Source organism: Corvus cornix, chromosome 2 (assembly GCF_000738735.6).
Source record: "Corvus cornix cornix isolate S_Up_H32 chromosome 2, ASM73873v5, whole genome shotgun sequence".
NCBI classification, from domain to species: Eukaryota; Metazoa; Chordata; class Aves; order Passeriformes; family Corvidae; genus Corvus; species Corvus cornix.
In genome coordinates this window covers 138,501,264-138,522,941 of record NC_046333.1, presented here as the reverse complement: position 1 = coordinate 138,522,941, position 21,678 = coordinate 138,501,264, and the positions used below count along the sequence as shown (strand labels likewise).

The 21,678-nt window shown below is 35.6% G+C and overlaps 1 protein-coding gene across 3 annotated transcripts in view; it reads left to right on the top strand.

Moving 5' to 3' along the window:
* The window catches only part of CSMD3 (CUB and Sushi multiple domains 3), a 613,513-nt gene that overhangs the window by 67,202 nt on the left and 524,633 nt on the right, over positions 1–21,678 (top strand). For all 3 annotated transcript variants that reach the window (XM_010404839.4, XM_010404843.4, XM_010404841.4), the window contains exon 2: positions 13,739–13,961. In XM_010404839.4, the coding sequence (XP_010403141.2) occupies positions 13,739–13,961 (223 nt within the window). The remainder of the gene's footprint in view (positions 1–13,738; positions 13,962–21,678) is intronic.

Here is a 21,678-nt window from a genome sequence, read left to right as displayed (position 1 = left end):
AAATAGAATATGACCTGAGAAAGACACAAAGGTCTCTCTCCTCATTGTTTTCAATTGAACAAGCTTTAATACTCTATTGAGATTCTTTACCACTGGGAATATTTCAGTGCAGTACAATTTGTTTCAAAGTAATAGCTTTCCTGCTAGAGCTAGTTTGTCATGTCAGAGGGGATGATTATTCATGATAAGCCACTGGCAATATTACCAGCGATTTTTTAAAAATGGAGGGTACTGATTAATTTCAGAAATATTAGCTACTGAAAGCAGACATCAGTACTACAGAATGGATGAGACACTTGGAGTAACAGTTGCCAAAAGGTGAAATAAGCGAAAACCTGGGAACACATCAATTAAAGATGTAAAGTCACCCAATTTAATAGAAAATGACGTCTTTTGCTTACTTGATCAGAAAAACACTGGACCCTGCTGAGTATTAATGATTGGGAGGGAGGAACTGAATGTCCAAGACTGTTCTGTGGTCTATTATATAAAAAATTGCCATTAAGTCTCAAGAAATAATTAGCACTTTCTTTTTCTTTTTTTTTCTTTTCTCTTTTTTTTTTTTTTTTTTTTGTTTTTTGTGCTGATATAAGCTGAAACCCAAGAAGAAAGACTCAGTCTAGACATCTGCATTTTTTCCATGCATAAACTGTTGGCATGGGAGTAGTTATAGTGTAATAGTCTGTAAGGTGCATTAGTGAATACACAATACCTAGCCCATTAGTAAAGTCTGTCTAAATTCCAGTCAGCAGATATGGCAGAAAGTAAGTAATATGCCAGATTCCTTTGTCCCATACAAATGAACATGAGGACATTTTGCTAACAATATCTCAGTATTTACAATAATAATTTTTAAAAATAAAATTGTATAACTGTCCTCTAAAATAATTTTACATTCCAACTATGCTATCCAAGTCAGAGCTACTTACCTGAATATTTTTTCTTCCCATTTCTGTTACTTCAGTGCTTCTCTGTTTAACTTTATTCTTCTGGGGTTTTCTTCCCCATCCTTAAACATTTTGTATAAATTCCTTTTTTCAGTCTAACTTTTCACATAACCTTTTTTGTCTAACTTTTTTTCTGCATCCCCAGTTCAGCATTTTTGGCCAGAAGATATTGTCAGCAGGAATATGGAAAAGGGTAACTGATCAGTTCTGGAGATCAAATGGGGTTTTCTTTGATGCTGAGCTGGTGTGGTTGGGTTTGTTTGTTTCTCTGTTTGCTATTTTCAATGGAGAAGGGAAAAGAAGACACCAATGATGCCATTAAATATTTATCCCTCTTTCCCCTTTCTTCAAATGGTCACAGTGTAGCTTCAAGCTTTATCAAAACAGGTAGAGAGATAATTATTCTTTTCTTGATGGTGATGACTCTACATGATGATGTTAATCTCACATGGTAGGCTGGAAACATCAGCTGGGGTGGATGAATCAGTTCATGTTGTCTCTCTATACCTCAAAGTCATAGTAAGGGCAGCTGGCCAGGGGTACTGCTCATCAGCTGATTATTAAAACCAGGCTGTTCACACCAGCTCCGAACATTTTGCCATAATATATTGACTTCGTCTTTAACAACTTGGGGTATGAAGTTCACCTGTCTGCCTCTGCAATGAAACAGGTTTTCTCTAGAAACGACCAGAATAAATATTTAGAGTAATAGCAACAGTTTCAATAGTCCTGTGACTACTGGGACCAAAATAACATCTGAAACAACACTTGATTGTATTGCTTGGCTCGATAACATTTTAGCGTTGTTATCTCTACTAAATAGTCTAAAAAGATCAAGAAGCTAACAGTGCCAGAGACTTGGACAGATTTGTACACCTTTTGATGTAGAGCAGTATTTTCAGCAGTTCTAATACCTTGTCTAGAAATTTTTTCATGACTTTGAAGTGTTTTCCAGGGTATGGAGAAATAAATCTCCATAAATTTAATTTTTAGAAAATTATTTTATTTTTTAAATACTACATATTTTAAAGACAAACTCTTTGTTGATGATGTTCACTTTTTAAATGGAAATAATAAATAGGAAGATATATATATATAATAGATAATATATAATAGATAATATAGATAATAGATAATATCGATTATATAAACAATGTTGATAATACTGAAGTTATTGTTTTTATGATATCAATAAATAAGGTACCATTAAAAAATCTTACAAGCTCAGATATCGCAGTAACTAACAGTGGTCTTTTGATCTTTCCTTAGTCTAAACTGTCTCAATGGACTACTGAAATTTAGATTCTGGTTTATGATACAAAAAAATATATTTATGACACATAGAAGTACATGGTAAAGATGTTTATAGTTTTATCTCCTGAAAATTCAGAAATGTACAGCATGAATTAATTCAAAATTAAAAACTGAGCAGAACTGGCAATATCTGAAAAATTACTTTTGGATTCAGATACCTGAAACCATTGAAAAAATCATAGCAGTCTTTAGATTTTAAGATGAGAAGAATTAATTTTTTAATATATTAAAAGACTGTTTCAATCAAAAATTACCTTTTTTAGAAATTTTTGGTGTAAAAGATGGAATTAATTTCTGTTTGTAAAAGATGTTTAAATTTTTCCAAGATGTTTAAACTGTGCTCCCTTCATTTTTAGGAACTGACAGAAACTGTCCCATAATGCCAAATCCTTCATGAGCAGTTCTCCTGATCTCCCTGCTTTCAGTTGGCCCTTATATAGTCTGTGTTTCTTTGAAGTGATTTTGGGTTATTTCCACTATTATGTGGTCTAGAAAATGAAAAGCAGAAAACCCCCTGGAGTCTGGAGTATATCAAAGACTATAGTTGGATTTTCCTGCTGCTGCTTTCTTTAATTGTCAACACAACTTTAATTTTGCTGCCCTCAGATAGTTTAGGTTGTTGTAGAGTACATGGAGTGCATTTGGTACAATGGTCCAAATCCTACAGTAACGGCATCACGGAGTAGCTATTGACATCAAGTTTTATATATGTCTCACTGTGAAAGGTGACATTTCACTGGAGAAGGTAATGTTTCAGAAGCATGAAACACTAGTTAGTTAATTATTATATAGCAATCTCAATTTTATAGCAGTCTCAAAGGTCTGAATTTCCCTGTGATTGGAAAGATTTGATTTTATTTTTTTTAAAATTATATTTCTTCTGAATGTCATCCCTGTGAGTGAATGAGGTGAACTTCTAGGCTGTTTATGTCTGAGGTAATCTGGGCTGCCATAGAAGGCTATGTTTTACTTTTTGGAAGAAGGGAACAGAATAAAGGAAGACTGTCTGTGGTAGTGTACAGTAAATACTGAGACATTCCTATGTTCAATTTCTACTGGCAGAAACTTTAAACAGAGCCTTATTTTTGTCCTGATTTTCCAAGCACTGAGTCTTCAAAATCTTTTCTAGTCTTTTTGAAGTCACTTCAAACCAGCATTGTATTTGTTTCCTAGTGCTTATTTCCAATCTGAATGCTTACAAAAAATTTTATCCTCATTCTGACTTTTTTACCCCTTCTCTCCACTCCCTTTTTGAGGTTGGCTAAATCTATGATGTTTTAGAAGGTTTATGGGAACTGTTTCTTTCTTTCTCTAAAGATATATATGAATTTCAGCAGACTACTTAAATTTACAATAGTCTTTTCTGACACTTACCTGAAACTGCTGCAAGATTTCCAATACCAGAGGAAATATACTGTTTTCCTTCCCTTCCCTTACCTTTCCATTCCCCCCCTCCTCCTCTCTCCTCCTTTCTTTTCACTAGATTATGTCAATGTATAAATCTCTTTGGAGTTGTCCATATCTCAGATCCTAGATTTTAATGAACCAGGTATATAATCACAGAGGATTACTGTGTATTCCAATGGGCTTTAAATTTAGGGAATTCAGCTCAGCATTATATTGTCTGTTTTCCTGTCACATTGCAATTAATTTGAAATCTAATTAGTGCTATGGGACATTTGAACTTTAATTTTAAAGTGTAGTACTAAATATATCTTAATTTCTTCAGAAGTTACTTTTGTTTCAAGCATTATTTTATGGAGGGTATTTCCTTATATTCCAGTATTGCCAAGAGCAAAGACTCTTCAAAAACCTTATTAAGTGACTGAATTCCCTTAATTAAGAATTCTCTTATTTACCAGTTTTACCCTATAGTTAATTAATTATTCTGATATGGACAACTTAATTTACTCTTTATATTTTTGCAAATAAAATTTCTCCAATTTTGAGAAATAGATATTTCTCCAAATATATCTATTTATATTCTAGAGACCCAAAGACCTGTACTTTACAACAAAGTAAATGATAAACTACTTTAGAAACTACAGTTTTACCTGCTACTGAAGTGGTTGTATTTTACAATTGTCTTAATGAAGTTGTCATGAAAAGAACTGACTACTTACCAGAACATTTTAATAAAATGAAAATTTTACTCTAAGGTATTTTATTTGATAATCAATTAGGAAATCTCTGTAGCTTAAGATTTTATTTCTAAAAGAACATAATATTTCAAAATATTATTGTCAGTACATAGTGTTCTGGGAGTGGTCTTCCCTGTCATTTTGACTTGGTAGGAGACAGTTCCAAGCTAACATTACAAATATTACAATTTAATTATGAAATTGACAGTTTTTCAGATCACACATTTGAGTAAAAAAAAGACAGCAAATAAAGAGCAGTAAACATCTTTGGACATGTGGTTAGCTTTGCAGAGAAAGGAACAGTGAAAAGGAAATGTAAAATAAATATAATCCTTTTGATAACTTATCTTTGCAATGGAACCTCTGTTCATGTCTTTTCCACAGAGTAAATTTGCTATGTTATCAAACACAAAATTTGCATGAATTCATTTTCAGACATGCTTTAGATATGATGTTCTCTTTAGGGCTGCTGGGAAGATTTCTGATGCAATTTCTGATTGTATGATGGTTACTTTCCACTTTTCAAGTAGAAAAATTGCAGGAAGAGCAGGTAGACACAGAAAAAAGACTGCAAGCTCAGAATACTAATGAAGGCACTTTTCACAATTAGTTCTAAAACAAGGAAGTCATAGCTCAAAACATTTATTCTTAAACACGGGAGTGAGAAGCAGGATGGCCAAATGTCATGGAGATGAGAAATTCCATTATTTGAAATCAAAATTATCTTTAAGAAAACCTCAAAACCCTTTAATATCTATTTACACTCTCCCCAAGCATAAAAAATTTTATTGCTCTGCAAGTCTGTAGTGCTAGCATGTATGAGGGGTATAAATCTGGCAGGATTTCAATCACAGAGAGTATTTTTAATTTGTTCTGTGATGAGATTCCAAATGTCCTCTCTTGTTTTTATGTCTAGTTCTATTGCCCAGATGCTTGTCACATACGAGAGATTACCCTTATCTGGCTGAATGAGCAAGGAGGCAGTTGTTTTCAAACAGATCCCTTGTCTACAAGGCATTGAGGTATTATGTGAGGAATAGGAGAGAAGTATTGAAATATCCTTAGAAGGAAAGTTAATTACATACTGGGCATAAAATCCTGGGTATATTTCGGCTGACTTTGTTGAAACTAGACTTTCATCTGTGGTGGTGCTAGCAATGCTTTTAAAATAGAAGCAGAAGACTATTCTGTGTCAGAGAGTTATAAACCAACGTAATTAAATGCTTAAAGGCGAGTTTAAAACCCCTCTATTTTCCTGTCAAGGTGATAGTCTTATATTGAATGACTTAGAGGTTGCTAGATTTATGTTTAATCTTTTTTTAAAATTCCTCAAAGACTGACAACACTATTGAAGTTAAGCCCTCTTTGTTTGCAGTTACAGGAAATGACAAACAGTTTTCTGTTGGAGAACAAGAAATACAAACAGTCTCAATAAATATTTATTCAATATATGTAATAAAAATGGTATGGGTACTTTTGTTACATGAGATCCAGTTTCTTATTTTGCCACCTTTCCAATTTAAGCCTTCTTCCGCTCAGGATGTCTTCCATGTGAACAGGAGTAGTCCTACTGGTTTTTAGACCTTATGTTTCTTTAAAGAAGTAACATATTCAATGTTGACAGGAGAGAACAGAAACTTTTGTCCTTCTAGTAGTTTTTAAAACTGAGACAAGTGAAAGACCAGACTAAGTAATACTTCTAAACCTCTTTCAGAAAATGTGTCTGAAACACACAGGAGGAAAAGCAGTAGCTCCAGAAAATGTTTCAAATGTGGTGATAATATACAGTGATCATTTCTTTTTGACTGTACCAGTTCCACTGATTAAGTTATAGAGTTGCCAGTCAACCCTACCAAAAGACTGGAAAAGCAATTTTTGGTACCTTGTTAGAGCTTATGTAAGGGTGTTACGATCCGGTTTAAACCCAGAAAAGCGAAGCAAACTAAGTCTCTGTGCATAAACCGAAAAGAACTTACAAGGTTCAAAATATCCCCAGAAATGAGATTAAAACCAAATGAGGTTAGATGTTGTTGCCAAAAAATGGATGTATTTTATTTAATAGTATAAGAGGCAAAGAGAAGGGAAGAGAAAACAGAGAGAAACAAATGGAAAAAAGAAGTGTGCGTGGGAGGTGGGGGAACAGGGAGAGGTGACAGGGGTTAGGTGGAAGCATATCACCCATCCGAGGGTCCCAACAATGTCTCGTTGCTCCCCTCCATCTGGTCTGCTGGTGGTGAAGGTTCCCCGGCCACACCGCTACATGCTGCCACACCATGCCGCCACACGCCGAAGAGTACAGAACTCTGTGGGTTAATATACACTTTGGGCCAGGTGGGAATGCCCATTGCAGGGGCTGGCTTGACACTGTCCCTTGCAACACTGAGGGTCTGTTGCATCATCCCTGGTTCTCTGGTGCAGGGTCTGGGCACTCCTTTGAGGGGGGCCCTGTGATGGGCCACGTCACCTCCTTCTGCTGTGGATAAGCTTCCCCCCCCTGTGAGGACCCCTCAGCTGGGCTCCTCTGCACAGTGGAGGATGGGCAGTCACTGCACCTCTGACCAGTGGCTTTTCCCAGATACCCAAAGCCTTTCCTCCCTCCACCCCTTGGTGCGAAGGTCTGTTCAAGCCTGGCAGCTGATAGCCCGGGGGCTGTGGTCCTCATCTTGGAGGTGTTAAGCCTATGCTTAGTGAATGTCCCCAGCCCTGAGTTGTTACTTCATCTTATCTTCATCAGCGAGCAGTGTCAGGCCTCAGTCAGGGCCCCATTCAGGGTGTGGTAGTCCTCTCTTCAGCTTTTGCAACACAGCTTTAAAAGTCCTTTAAGAAAATGTTTAAGTCATAAAATATAATATTTCAGTCTTTGACCTTACTCAGTTATTTGCCAAAAATATAACTATCTTTTCTCACAGCCTTAAAATGATGCAAACCACAGATAAGACTTGAACTTCTTTTGAAAATTTCATGGTGTCTAAACTTCATAATATCCTGATTTCCAGTAAGTTGTGCAGAGAATAGGCATCAAAATATCTTGTTTGAGAAAGCAAATGATTTTAAGAACAAATTGAAATAAAGTGGCAATTTAGTTAAGAAATCCTCAATTACTTGGAACCCCTATGAGCTGATATTCAGAGAGGTTCTTCAATGTTATTTATGCACTTCACAAACACAAGATTTTTGTGGTTTTTTGTTTGTTTTTGTAATAAGGCTTTATTAAGCAGGTCTGAGATTTCCTTGGGCTAAAGAAAAGAGTCTAAAATCAAGGAAATAAGAAATATATGTAAAAACCCCAAGAATAATTTACAAAAATAGAAAGTAAAAAACAACCCAAAATGATAGACATAACCAAGAGAGAAGAAGTTGTAACCAAGAGAATTTGAGTGGTTTAGGCTTCAGGGACACTTTATAGAAACCTTCCAGTACCTAAAGGAACTCTACAAGAAAGCTGGAGCAGGATTTTTTAGAAGGATGTGTAGTAATAGGACAAAGGGAAATGGCTTTAAATTGAAAGAGGATTAGATATGAGGAAGAAATACTTTGCTGTGGGGGTAGTGAGATGCTGGAGAAGGGTTCCCCAAGTTTGGATTTTCCATCCTTGTAGTGTTCAAGGCCAGGTTGGGCAATCTGTTCTAAAGGAAGGTGTCCCTGCCCAAAGCAGGTGTTTGGAAATATATGATCTTTAAGGTTCCTTCCAACCCAGAATATTTTATGATTCTAAGTTTTTATTACTTTGGGAACTTAAAATATATGACAGTAACAATTTTATGTGGTCAGGCAAAATATTAAATGTAGATTTTTCTCAGATGGTAGAAAGATCATTATAAAAGGAGCTGAGATAGAAGTGAGGATTCTTTGAAGTACAGAGTATTGAGTTAAACAGACACAGAGAATACAAGATAGTGTTTTCTGAAATAGCAGCAGCTCTGAAGCCTTGTGGCTGGCATGGATTCCCACCCCACTGTGAACAGATACCCAGGTGCAATGTACTTCTGTGCCAGTGTGCTGTGGTGCAGGGTTGCTGCTTGTATGTACAACTCCCATGCAAGCACAGGGGGAACAGGAGACTCGTGAAGAAAGAGGGGGTTATAATGTCCTGGTAGGAAGGCACACCAGTGAGTGTCCTTAGTGTAAAAGTCACCAGTCTTTTCATATGAAAACACAGTAGAATAAGAAAGAAACATGCAAGCTGCTGGACGCTTGGGGGGGGAAGACAAAAAGGTGGAGAGTAGGAAGGAACTAAGCCCAGTACATTAAAGGAGATGATTACCTTTCATATTTGTACTCATGTCAAAAAGTCAATAAAACTTTGTTTTATTGGAAGTTAAAGTTAATGAAAGGAGGCTCATTTTATGAAGAAAAGAGTCATAATGTGAAATGGAAAAGCATAAATTAAAGAGAATTAAGACATGATGAGAAGTGATAAAAGGTAAATTTCAAACACACTTCAAAGTAAAATGCAGTCATTACATCTGGTAAGAGCATCCTATTCTCATTTTTATAAATGGGCTCAAAGATCTGGGCGTGAGGCATGTCAGGACAATTAAAGTTGAGATAGAAATAAATATTAGAGTATTAGAAATAAATATTGAGTATATATTTTTCAAAACTGGGTAAGATTGATAGCAGAAGAAAAGGATTCACAGCATAGGGATGCATTCACATCACTGTGAAATTTGTCTCTGTTGAACTCTTTCTTTGAAGTGCTAACAAAAAGGATGAACATAGAGAAACCATAAAAACTAAGGTGATGATAATACAAGTGAACAGAAAATATAATATATGATAATACAAGTGAATCCAGAAAATAATTAACAGAACAGTCCATACTGATTTATGGTCAGCATGAAAAATAACTACTCTTTGCTGCCAAATACAGTCAGGTAATCAAAGATCACAAACAGAAAAAGGTGTTTCAGAAAAACGCAATGAACATGAGGAGAGGCAAGTGAATAAAGTAAATGTATTCTGAATGGAAGAGAACTACCATTTATGGAGACAAGAATAATTTTGCAAATAGTTAAATTGCACAAAAAAGAGGGACATTAAAATGAATGACATGGCTAAGGAATACTTTAAGATAGGGTTGACTGTATTTTAAGATAGGTGCAAGTGAAAGAAATGAAAGGAGATCACGTTATCAGAAATGAAACTGAAGAAAAATTCTGCATATGAACAAATCATCTTCCATTTGCTTGGTTTGCTCTTAAAATAAAAGAAAGCAAGTATTAAAAACTTATTTAAAAGGAAATACACAAGTAACTTAGAAATGTACAAGTGTGTTAATCAATGCAGACTCAGTATAATTATCTTTGGTAATGACTATTATTAAAGTACACACTAAACAAGGGAGATTAAGACTTAATGAAAGGCGTGGAGTACTTGGAAGGTGAAAGGTGTGGAAATATGCTATTAAACAGTATAATTGAATGGTCAGGAGGAAGAGAAAAAGCCAAAGACAATCTTGTTGAGTATTGAGTGAGTATAATTATGGGACATTCAAGGGCAAGGGGTATGGATGTGATGTAAGTACTACTTGCTTTGTTGGAAGGCAATGAAAGTTGAATAAATGTATTAAGAACTGCTGTTACTGATGCTCACAATAATCCCGCAATGACTCAAAGGATGACTGAAATCAGGAAGAGGAGCTGTGTTTTCTGATTTCAAGAAGTATTTATCCATGTAAAATTGATGAGAATTAAACATCTGAATTTTAAAATCTAGTAGAAAACAATGCAATGGAAACTTTGAATCATACTAGCTATTAAGAGAATATCATGAGAGGTGTTGTCATCACACTTACTTCAACAAGAGTTTTTCTTTTCTAGTCTAACTGCAAGCTTTTCAAAATTCTTTATTGTGTGCTTTGAATAAAACCTTTCTTTTAATGAAAAGCAGTTTGCAAGTAAATTCTGCTTGGAATGCTGGTTCTGAAATCTAAATGAAAAAGATCACAGTATATGCTACTAGTTATTTCAGCATGAATTTTACCTCTTGAAAATAAATGTCATGTTTTCCACATCTGATCAGACCAGTCAGTTAATGCACGCTGCCTATTTTGATCTTACCCAAGTTGGACTGCCAAGGTGAAGAGCATCACAGAATGTATTAACATACGAAAGCAGAGATTAAAGTGTGTGTTGTGCACATGGATCCTGTTGGCATGATTTTTTATTTTCTAGAAAAAAGAGTAGACCTATCAAAATCAAACTTCACTGTTGGTTCATTTGGGTTTTTTTTTCCAATCTTGGAATTAAAATTGTATATTCTGACACGTGCATAGCTGTGCTACATTCTGCTAGTCATCTCTGAAGAACATCCAAGTTATATCATCTTGCAGCATATGAATAATTCTCTTTTGTTACAGTTTGAATATGGAATAAAAGGAGTAATTGGAACTTTTATATGTCATGGATGTTTACATTTCATACCTAAATATGAATAGGACTAATTATTGGACTGAATATGAAGCATTGCACTGCTTAATAAGTAGCATGTTGTCTCACAGGGCTCTGTTCACTCACAGTTGTGGCTCTGGGGTTTTTGGTTGGGTTTTTTTTGGTTTTTTTGGGTTTTTTAAATATAATTTTATTTTGGTATCAGAAGACCTATTATAGATGAGTTTTTCTTTCTGTATTGACTTAACAGAATAGCCCACATGTAATTGAAAACATTTATGAAATAGGTACAGCAACAAAGGCTCTGTATTGTGGAGCTTTATTATGATCTTGAGTCAAAGTTTACACTGTGCTTTCCACACTTGGTCTGGAGAGATGCATGAAAATTAACAGTGCATGCTATTTAATTTTCAAGTCTTTCTCTAAGTTTCTTCTCTAATTCTATTGAAGTAGGTCTCAGCAAGAGATTTCTAGGAAAAACTAGATTGATAAATATGTACACAGAGCTATTTAATAAGACTTATTCCAGTGATTTTATTTGGTAGGAAGTGTTAAAGTTCGAGGATGTAGATCTTATGATGAGTAAATAACAGTTTATAGTTTGATTTTCTAAAGTGACTTGTGCACGAACTGTATTCCAAAAGACTTTTAAAGTGCTAAATAAAACATCTGAGCTTAAATAATAAATAATAACACATAAAGAGGATTTAAAAATAGTTCCAGTATATGAGGGAGATGCAAAAAGTGATAAATAAAACAGGCTCCTAACAATGAAAGTTGTGCAGGCACTGATATGAGAATGAATTCTCTAAGCTAATTTGCAGCAGAAGGTAAAATTTGCTATACATGTCAGATGAGATAAACAAATCCCTAATTACTTTCTAAGAGGATCTTTCCTTCCTGTTTTGTCCTATATATCTATGATACAGTGTTGTGTTAAAAGAGTAGTCATACTTCATAAGAGGCCTCTTTTCTCACCCTTGGAAATATATATGAAAAAGCTGCGGTAAAAATATTGTACATGCCACTCTTCTGTTGTCAAAAAAAGTTACTTTACAGCATAGCAATGTAAAGTGTAAAATTTCAAGAGATTTCTGCTTAGTACTTCAGGGAAAGAGGTCTCTGTACATTTAAATGCTCAATGCGAAGACAAGCTTGTGAATGTGCCATGAAGAAGATGATTTAATGAGCTCAAATATATACATGTGTGTATAATTTAAGAGTTGGCATCTGATTTGTTTGTTTGTAGTTTGTTATGAAATGTATATCATGTTTCTGTGAAAGAGGAACTCAGTGCGTTGTGCTTTCTCAGATGAAATCTCTCCACTAGAAGAGGGAGCTTGCTCTGAGCATCCTTGGGGAAGAGAAGATTTGGGAGTGCAAAAGGAAAAGCAGGAAAGCTGATCTAATATTTAAGCAATAAGAGAACAGAAAGCCTGGAGAGGGGATGTAGACCTACAGTTGGACTACAAAGCTGGTGGAAAATAAAAAATATCCCGCGGTCCCAAAAGAGTTAACTACCATAACAGCATTAGAACTTGAAACAAAAGCATAGAAAAGTACCCACCCTGCACAGTGCCTTGGGAGAGACCTTTTTACAGTTATTCTCTTCTTATTTTTCTCAGAAAATAGATTTTCTATATAAAAACTAAATTTTTTATAGTCCAAGAGAAATTAGGGTTTGAATGTAGGGGTAATTTTTTGATAGTTGAGGGTGTTCATTTTAAAAAGGATCTGTCAGCAGAGCAACCTTTCAGCTTTGACCCACTATACCGAATTTGGCTGGGATAGACTTAATTTTCTTCATGAGAGACTCTATGGTCTTATGTATTAGATTTGTGACCAAAACAATGTTTATAACACAAGAACATTTTATCAGTACTTACACACACCATCCAGGCCTCCTCTGGTACTCATACTGCTGGGAGTTGGCAAGCAATTGGGAGGAGACACAGCTGGGACGCAGATGACCCCAACCAATAAAAGGGATATTCTAGAACATATGGCAGCATGCTCAGTGATAAAAGCTGATGGAAAGAAGGAGGAAGGGACCGCATTCAGGGTTACGGTGTTTGTCTTCCCATGTAACCATTAGGCCTGGTGTAGGCCTGCTTTACTGAGGTGATTGAACACCTGTCGGCCAAAGCAGCCAATGAATTCCTTCATCTGCTTTGATTGCATGCACAGCTTTTGCTGTACCTATTAAAATGTCTTTGTCTCAGCCCACGAGTTTTCTCACTGTTACTCTTCTTTCTCTCCTCCATCCCACTGCGGGGGAAGGGAGGCCGGGGTGTGGATGTGGTGTGTGAGGGAGAAGCTCTGGGGCCCTACCTGATCACTCTAGTTAAACAACATCCGCGTAGGGTCAGTCAAAACATGTAAACTGTTAATCTTAATACTTACATGAGATAATATAATGATGCAACAGATGGTTATTTCAGATTGAGCCCTTAAGTACAGAGTTTCATAACCCAGAATTATTGTTTGGGAAAAGCTTGTTCATAGTAAATAGACTTCCAGCCTTTTCCAGAGCCAAAATGCATGGAGGAAAAGCACAGAGTTAGCTGGTTTAACCTGTATCAGAACTGTATCCAAAGAGGCTCATTTACTCTTCCCTTTGAAAAAAAAAAGGGAATTGATGTGAATACTTACTTCATAGACAAACAAATTTAGTCATAGATGTTGTTATATATATTTATTTTCAAAGTTGCTACCATATGTCTTTAGATAAACAGTATGGAAAACACATTTGTTAGGTGGGTGGGGTTGCTGTGCATTAAGTGGCCAGCATTTGTATTAAAACATAGTGTTTACCTTTCTAAATGCAGTACTTGCTAAGAAGCATTTTGATATTTTCTCAGAAATCATGAACTCTAGCGATGTATTTTGTTGAAGGTTGATATAAAAACAGATTACTAACTTTTGTTTCCTTGGTATTTTTTAGGATTTATTTATACCTGTGGTGGAACTTTAAAAGGACTTAATGGCACTATAGAAAGCCCTGGCTTCCCATATGGATATCCAAATGGTGCAAACTGTACCTGGGTTATTATAGCAGAAGAAAGAAACAGAATACAGATCGTCTTTCAGTCTTTTGCTCTAGAAGAAGAATATGATTATTTGTCATTATATGATGGGCATCCTCACCCTGCAAACTTTAGGACAAGGTAAATAATAAATATTATTACAATTTAACTTGTACTAATATATTAAAAAATATATGATAAAATAGTTAATGTTTTATTATGGATTCTTTCTCATTTAGTCTTTAAGGTGCACTTCCTTTAATTAATCATAGGTGTCAAAATGTATATCATGTGCTTTAATTCTAGTTAAAGTATGGGCTGAAATTAATGTAGCCCTCATAAAAGTTGTCTCAATGAAATGTAATTAATCAAGCATACGAGCATGGATAAATTAATGTAAAGTGAATATGAGATTGTAGAGGTCGCAGTTTGCATGATCTAGTAGCAGTGGAACTTTTGTAATCTTGTCAACAGGAGGCTTTTTATAAAAATCAGGAAAATATTAAGATAGACTAGGTAACTCTTCTGTGTGTGTTTGTATATGAGCATCTTCTAACAAAAAGGGATTACAAAAGTGAAAAAAAAAGTTTTTAAATATCAAGAGTGTGATGTGTCACAGAACATTTTCTATCAGAGCCTACTTCAGAATCTTAGCCCAAATGTTCAATTCTGGAAGGCTGCAGCTTATGGAATACACAATAATTCTACAATAGCAACAGATATATTAGTCATATATCTGCTAGTTATCTTTACTATCATCTACCTTGACTTCTGTATGTCAATTTGTCATCTACCTAGAGTTCTGTAAGGCCTTTGGCATGGCCACACAACATCTTTGCTGGTAAATAGGAGAGATTTGTACTTGATTGGGTGGACTGTTTGATGAATAATGCAGTGGCCACATGGTCACACCCAAAATGTTGCAGTCAACAGCTTAAAGTCCACTTAGAATTAGCAACAAGTGGTGTCCCTCAGGGGGTCTGTATTCAGACAAATACTATTCAATATCTCTGTTAATGATATGGACAGTGGGATTGAGTGCACCCTCAGCAAGTTTGGAAATGGCGCCGAGTTGAGTGGTGCACTTGATTTGCTTGAGGGGAGGGATGCTCTCCAGAGGGGCATCCACAGGCCGGAGGAGTGGGCCAATGAGAACCTCATTGTCTTGGGGCGACACTCATGACATTCAGTGAGGCCAAGTGTAACATCCTGGTCAGTTCTCAGTATCAATAGTGACTAGGGGATCAAGGGATTTAGGACAGTCTTGTAGAGAAAGACTTGGGGATATTGGTAGATGAAGAACTGGACATGAACCAGTAACGTAGATGAGGATAGGAGCACCTCCCCTACAAAGACAGGCTGAGAAAACTGGGGCTGTTCAGTCTGGAGAAGGGAAGGTTTTGTGGAGATTTGCAACCTCCAAGTATCTGAAGGGAGCCTACAGTGAAGTTGGAGAGAGACTCTTCATCAGGAATTGTAGTGATAGGTCAAGGGGGAATGGGTGCAATTGAAAGAAGGGAAATTCAGGTTTGTTATTAGGAAGAAATTTTTTACTATGAGGATGGTTAGACACTGGAACAGGCTGTGGATGCTCCAACCCTGGCAAGTGTTCAAAGACAGTTTGATAAAGGCTTGAGCAACCTTGTCTACTGGGAGGTGTCCCTGGGGGTGTTGGGACTAAATCATCTCAAAGGTCCATTCCAACCTCTTAAAATTCTCTGGTTCTATGATTAAGGTTGGATATGAGAAGGAAATTCTGTATAAAGAGTGCAGTAAGGTACTGGAACAAGTTACCCAGAAAAGCCCTTGCTTTGAGTAACCTGAAAGATGCCCCTTCCCATGACAGTGGGGTTGGAACTAGGTGATCTTCCGAACCAAACCATTCCATGATTTTATTCTGCGATAAAGAATTGCAATACCTGTTCCTAATCAGGGAACATCCAGTTTAATTTTACTTTGCATAATGATGCTCAAAGAAAGGGATGTGTTTTCATAATATTGTACAGTAAGTGTTGATAAACTGGTAATGATTTTTTTAAACTATTGCATAACAATCTGGCATCGGTTCACTAAAAGGAAAATGTAACTTGGTACTACAAGGAAACTAGAAAAGTAAAATTCTACGTCTCAAATTTGTGCTGGATAAAAATTCTCTTAAATGGTTAGCAGTCAGCAGATATGGAGAAACGCATCTCTAATGAAATTGTTTTTCTTTGTACTACTGTGTTTCCATTTCTATTTCCTGTTCCATGAGTGTTTGGATGCAATTCTGGTATCAGCTGCAGGAAAGAGGGAACCTATAGATGAAAGATTTGAGAGTTGTCTTCCACAACAAGTTTTTCTCCTTTCTATTCACTCCTCGAAAGATAAAACTGAGATTTTCTCAAATGTAGGAGCCTGAAAAGACCCTCACTGTCAGTCAAGACTTCTGTTGGTGAATCTACTCTAAGTTGCTATCTCAAGGAGTATGTGAACATTGCTGTACACAAATGCAAAAGAACAAAACTATTATTCCAGTTAGGAACCAATGGTCCTTACTGAGTTACAGTTTAAATAAGCATCGGGGAAAACAGGTGAAGATAGTTAGGAGGGTAAAGGGAAGATGAAAATAGTATCTTGCAAAGGAAGAATTAGTTTTCTTTATGTCTTGTTCAAGCTGCTGAAAAGGTTTATATATATTTGTGTGCACATGTACCCTCACATATGTATAAGTATCTGGATACATGGTTATATAGATAGCTATATATGCATTTATAGATGTATGTGTGCGAGATGTTTTTTAAATTGAACTAATTCTTCAATGCTGGAGATTTAGAATATGTTTTTTTAGAAGAAAGTCAAGGAAACCTGTTATGCTTAAAATTTTCAGTATTTTTTATTTAGGATGCCATTAGATTCTGGTGAAGAACAGTGTAAGAAGCTGTGTGGAAGAGAATAGAATCAGTCAGCACTTAAAAAGGAAAAGATGATTAAGCCTCAATATAGGGCTTGAAATAGACTACTTTTGCAAGATTTACAAGATCTTTCTACATTCCAGAGTGTGGGTGTGGAAGAATAGTACACGTTTGTATGAGTGGAGAATTTGTTTTTAAATTAAGAAGGCATGATAGTGAAATTTTGCAAGCTTTACTAAATCTTTCATGATGACATTTATTTTCTCAGATTGCTGTAGTAATTAGTGAGGTGATGTTTCCCATTGTTTTCTTTTTACAAATAAGTGAAGTTTTACTGAGGTGCAGTTGCTTGTGGAAACTATTCTTCTAGCATGACAATGGATTTTGTCATTTTACTTAGTGAAATTAATGAAAGTGTAATCAGATTATACTTGTCACCCTCCCTTTAATTTTGTAACAGACAAATATTTTCAGGGGACTACACGTGTATTTGAAAAAATATATAACTAGACAGCTTAAAAGGTTGTCTTGGATAGACAAAGTCACTACTTATGTTTTTTTACTTTGATATTGTGGAATAACTTTTATATTAATTAAATGATTTTGGGTTGACTATTTGTGAAGCTCATCACCTTTGACTCCCTCCTTGTCCAGTTTTGTACTTTATCTAATTGATCTCCTCAGAATTAAATCTTGTTGAAATTACATAATTGAATGTCCTCAGCTTTTAACTGATTTACCTGGCACTTAAATGGCAGCTAAACAATAACAAATCGAAAAAAAGCATGTCAGACATGACCGTTATGCAAAGTGCAGTCAGTATTTCATTTGCATCTTTGTGTTACTGTGTATGCTTGATTTAGTGTATTTCACGTGATAATCTGTGCCTCAAATTATAAATACAAAATAGCTTAACACAGTGAAATTTATGCCAAAAAAACGTTTTTTCATAAATCATATTTGCAATTACCTACAAAAAAAAAGTTTGTTTTCAGAAAGACATTTTTACTTCCTGTATTTGAGCCAAGCTTCCAGCAAAATTTCATACTTGGGAGTATCGCCGGGTCATGTAACAGACACCGTCTATTTTTAGAGCTTTCTTGTTGCCCACCCAATGCATATTTGTGATTTTTGTGTACCCTTTATTTCACATTTATACAACTAGCTCCCCTCAAAATAAATGATTGCTTTTAAAAACACTGTCTAGACCTTATTTTGGTAAGTAGCTAATACTTCCAACTCCGATTCGGAAGAAAAGAGTTGCATTTCCAGATTAAGACTACTGTTCAATTTTTTCCAAATTTCTGTCTTTCTCATTATTTTTATGTGGTACTAGATGAACCATTTCAGCTAAGCTGATAATATGTTTTCAGTTTTCTGAGTGCCCAGCTTGAGAAAAAAGGATTTTGTTTGCACTAGTGATAAGAAATCCCATGATTTAATGAAGTTAGCAGAAGGTATGCTTGAACCGATAAAACACCTCATAAATCAACTGCTTTGCAAAGCCAGTTGGAGTCATCTGATGATACCTTTTGCGTGTTATGAAAATAGTCTTTAGTGCAACCTGCAAATAATTCACTGTACTAGCCTTATCTTAGGGAGTGGCAGGAAAAGAGCTGCTCCATGTAGGGCACAAGCTGGGAGCCAAGGAGACCCCACTCAGGCTGTGCTGTGAGGCACAGCCCTGCAGGGGCTGCACATGGAGAGCAGAGCTGGGACTCTGACAGGGTCCAACACAGCACCCCACACAGCCAGTGATGAACCAGTCCAGGGTCCCTCCAGACAGTGCAGCTGTGAGCAAAAGGAAACAGGGCCAGCTAAGCTCCCCACAGAGTAGGACTGAGAGGCTCATGCAGGAGGGAGGGATAGGGGCAGAGCTGCAGCAGGTCTGGATGCCTCAGGGTGGGTTGAAACAGAGGCCCAGGAACCATGGACAATGGTGGGTGGCAGTGCCAACAGCTGAGGCTTGTCAGGGCCAGGAAGGGTTATTGATTTCCTCAGAGTCCTGATTCTGCATAAAAGAATCCCGGAGAAAATTATTTAATACTTGCCTATAAAGCAAAAGATATGGACCGAACTATACAAGTTCTTCATTGTGTACTTTTCAGGTCGGTCCTTGAAAAGTCACATGGAAACCATAATTAAACCATGTGCTTTGAGGCAGTGATATGGTGTATATATAAGTGGATGACAGAATGGCAATATGAACCGTGATATTTCCTTGCTATTATTTTTCTTTGCAATTTGGATAAGATCTTGTTTTCTTCTTTCTTTTTGAAATAAATTTCTGAGCATAAGCATACTGTCAGTAAACATCCAAAAGTACGTTGGTAGTTTTCTTTTTTTTTTTAAATTAAGGAGTTGGGTGATTAGAATTGAATACTAATTTGAAACAAGGTGTCATACTCAGCAGTTGTCTAAAACATTTTTTTCTCTAATTAGCCACCCCAACTTGCAGTGAAGTGTTCAAAAAAGCTTTAAATATTTGAATAATAACATGACTATACATATATATATATATATATATATATACCCAAACTCTGTTCACAATTCCAAGGAAATATGTTTCCAGATTTACTAGTACTTAACCAGTTAATTAATTTAACCAGAAAATTTAATTGCCAGTTAAATGTTCATCACAAAATTAACACTGCATTGAAATCAATGAAATAAATTCAGATCTATTTTAAACAGAGAAATAAAATGCATCCCTTATGCAATTGTACTGGGCTAAGTTGTAGCATTTAATACAGTATATTTATGTCTCTTTGTGTCAACTAAAATAGTCTTTCATATGTTTATGCTCAGAAAGCAATTTTTTATTAGCCAAAACTATATTTTACAAAACTAAAAATAAAATTATTTTGGAAATGATTAGCCTACCGTAGTGTTCTGGTAAAAATCATCAGAAAATTCCATCATGTGTGTCTTCATAAGCACAGACATAGTATGAAAGTTTGGAAAGCTCCACTGTTAGAAATATGATATAATCATTTTGTGACAGCTATTCATTTTTTGCATAAGTGAAAAAAAGTATGAATATGTTTATTTAACAATAATAGTAAGTGGAGCTGTGAGAAACTGCCACAAAACGGAATTTTTGATCACTTAATAAATATATATTTTCCTTGTATTGAGAGCCTGCAAGATCAGCATGTATCTGCAGAGATGTTTCTAAATGTTGATAATGTCAGTGTGTCCAAAGATTTAATTGTATTAAAATCTTCTTTCTAGCGACTGGTGGCTAATTTTCTCTTAGGAACTCTGAATGGAAGGAAGCTTCAAACATAGTGTTTAAAAAGGGAGTTAATACTCATAGTTTTTAATCTCTTGTATTTAAGCAAGATAAATCATCCTTTCATCTATACTCCCTGTTGAGGCCACCAAGAATTAAATGTACAGGTTACCTGATCAGTGCTGCTGAGCTGAATAGGAGAAATTAACTGAAATTACTGGAGACATCCGCTACCTGTTCTCTGTTGGTGAATTGGTCTCCTAAAATATCTGACTCCCTGATTATGCCTATGTTTTTAACATTTACTCCCCTTAGAGAGAAAAAATATTTTAAGTAGATTAATATGTAGTTCTTTAAAATTTCAGCATGCCCCTAGTGTTAAATATAATTTGGTATTGGCTCCTCACTCAAGTACTTCCAAAGGTTTGAATCTGGTACTTAATCAACAGACTCACGCTGACTATAAAATTAAAATTAATTTCTTTGGTCCAACTTTGGTAAAAGCAGAGAGAAAAATGACTGTAAAAATGTGTAAAATTACAATTAATCCTTAATATTCATTCATATTAAATACTGTTACAATTACAGGTAGCTGAATTTTCTGTTTGCTTGGCTCTGGGGAGAGGCTCTGGTAACCAAGAAGGGCATGGAAAACCATCAGACATGCCAGAACAAGAAGCCAAACTGGCTTGTCTGGCCATGCATAGGAGTTGGACCTGTGTCAGTGGTCTGCAGGACCACAGAAGGAGCTGAATGAGTGCTTTCCCCACCTGGGGAAGGAACACCCATATGGGTGAGCTGAGCACCCCACCAATGCCTGCCCCTAGCCTGACAACATTCTCAGATACCTGTCTCTCCATAATAAATGTGCCTGGTATTACTGACAACATAAGCAAATGTGTTTTAGCTCAAAACCCATAGTGTTGTTGCTCAAAACCAGTCACAAATTTAAGGTGTATTTTTTCTGAATAATTTACTTTTTTTTTAGTATTATTTTAGAGTTTTGAAATCATAGAATTATCCATCCTTTTCTCTACATCTAAAATTTTATTGAAAACCATTCAGGACACTGGATAAATAAAAACAAATCAAAACAATACCAACAACAAAATCCAAAGCAAAATTAAGAATACTTTGCTAATTTTATGTTCTTAAAATATAAAAAGCACTAAGTAAACTGCTAACAATCTCTAATTTTAAAAGGGGGAAAATATATTTCTAGAAGACTAGATTTTGCCTCTAAAACTTTCTATTTTTAAAGTGAAAGGATTATAATTTACATCTTCCATGTGCTAAATTGTCAAATTTATTTTACAGATTTTTTTATGAAGAAAGGCCAGCAAAGAATAAGTGTTGGCACTAGCAGAAACTTCCAGTGCCCTCATTTAATAGTTCCGTTTGCTTTTGTATTTCTTATTCTGACACATATATTTTTCTCCTTTTAATAGATATCAGTCTGTGTCAAACAGGCAGCTATTAGGCTATTCTGTTAATACTGTCATGTCAACTAATACCACCCTGGTAGCTACCGTAAGCCTTTTTTTCTGACTCAGACCCTTTCCTTCTCCTGGTCCTCAGAAATTTATCCATATTTTTTTCAGAACACTTATATATATGTATGTTGGATCCTTTACTATCTCCCAGCCAAGCTCCATACCTTATGTTTTTTGGGAAACTATTAAGCTATTATTATTGGAGCAAGTGCTCCAATCTTTCTCATATTCATTCT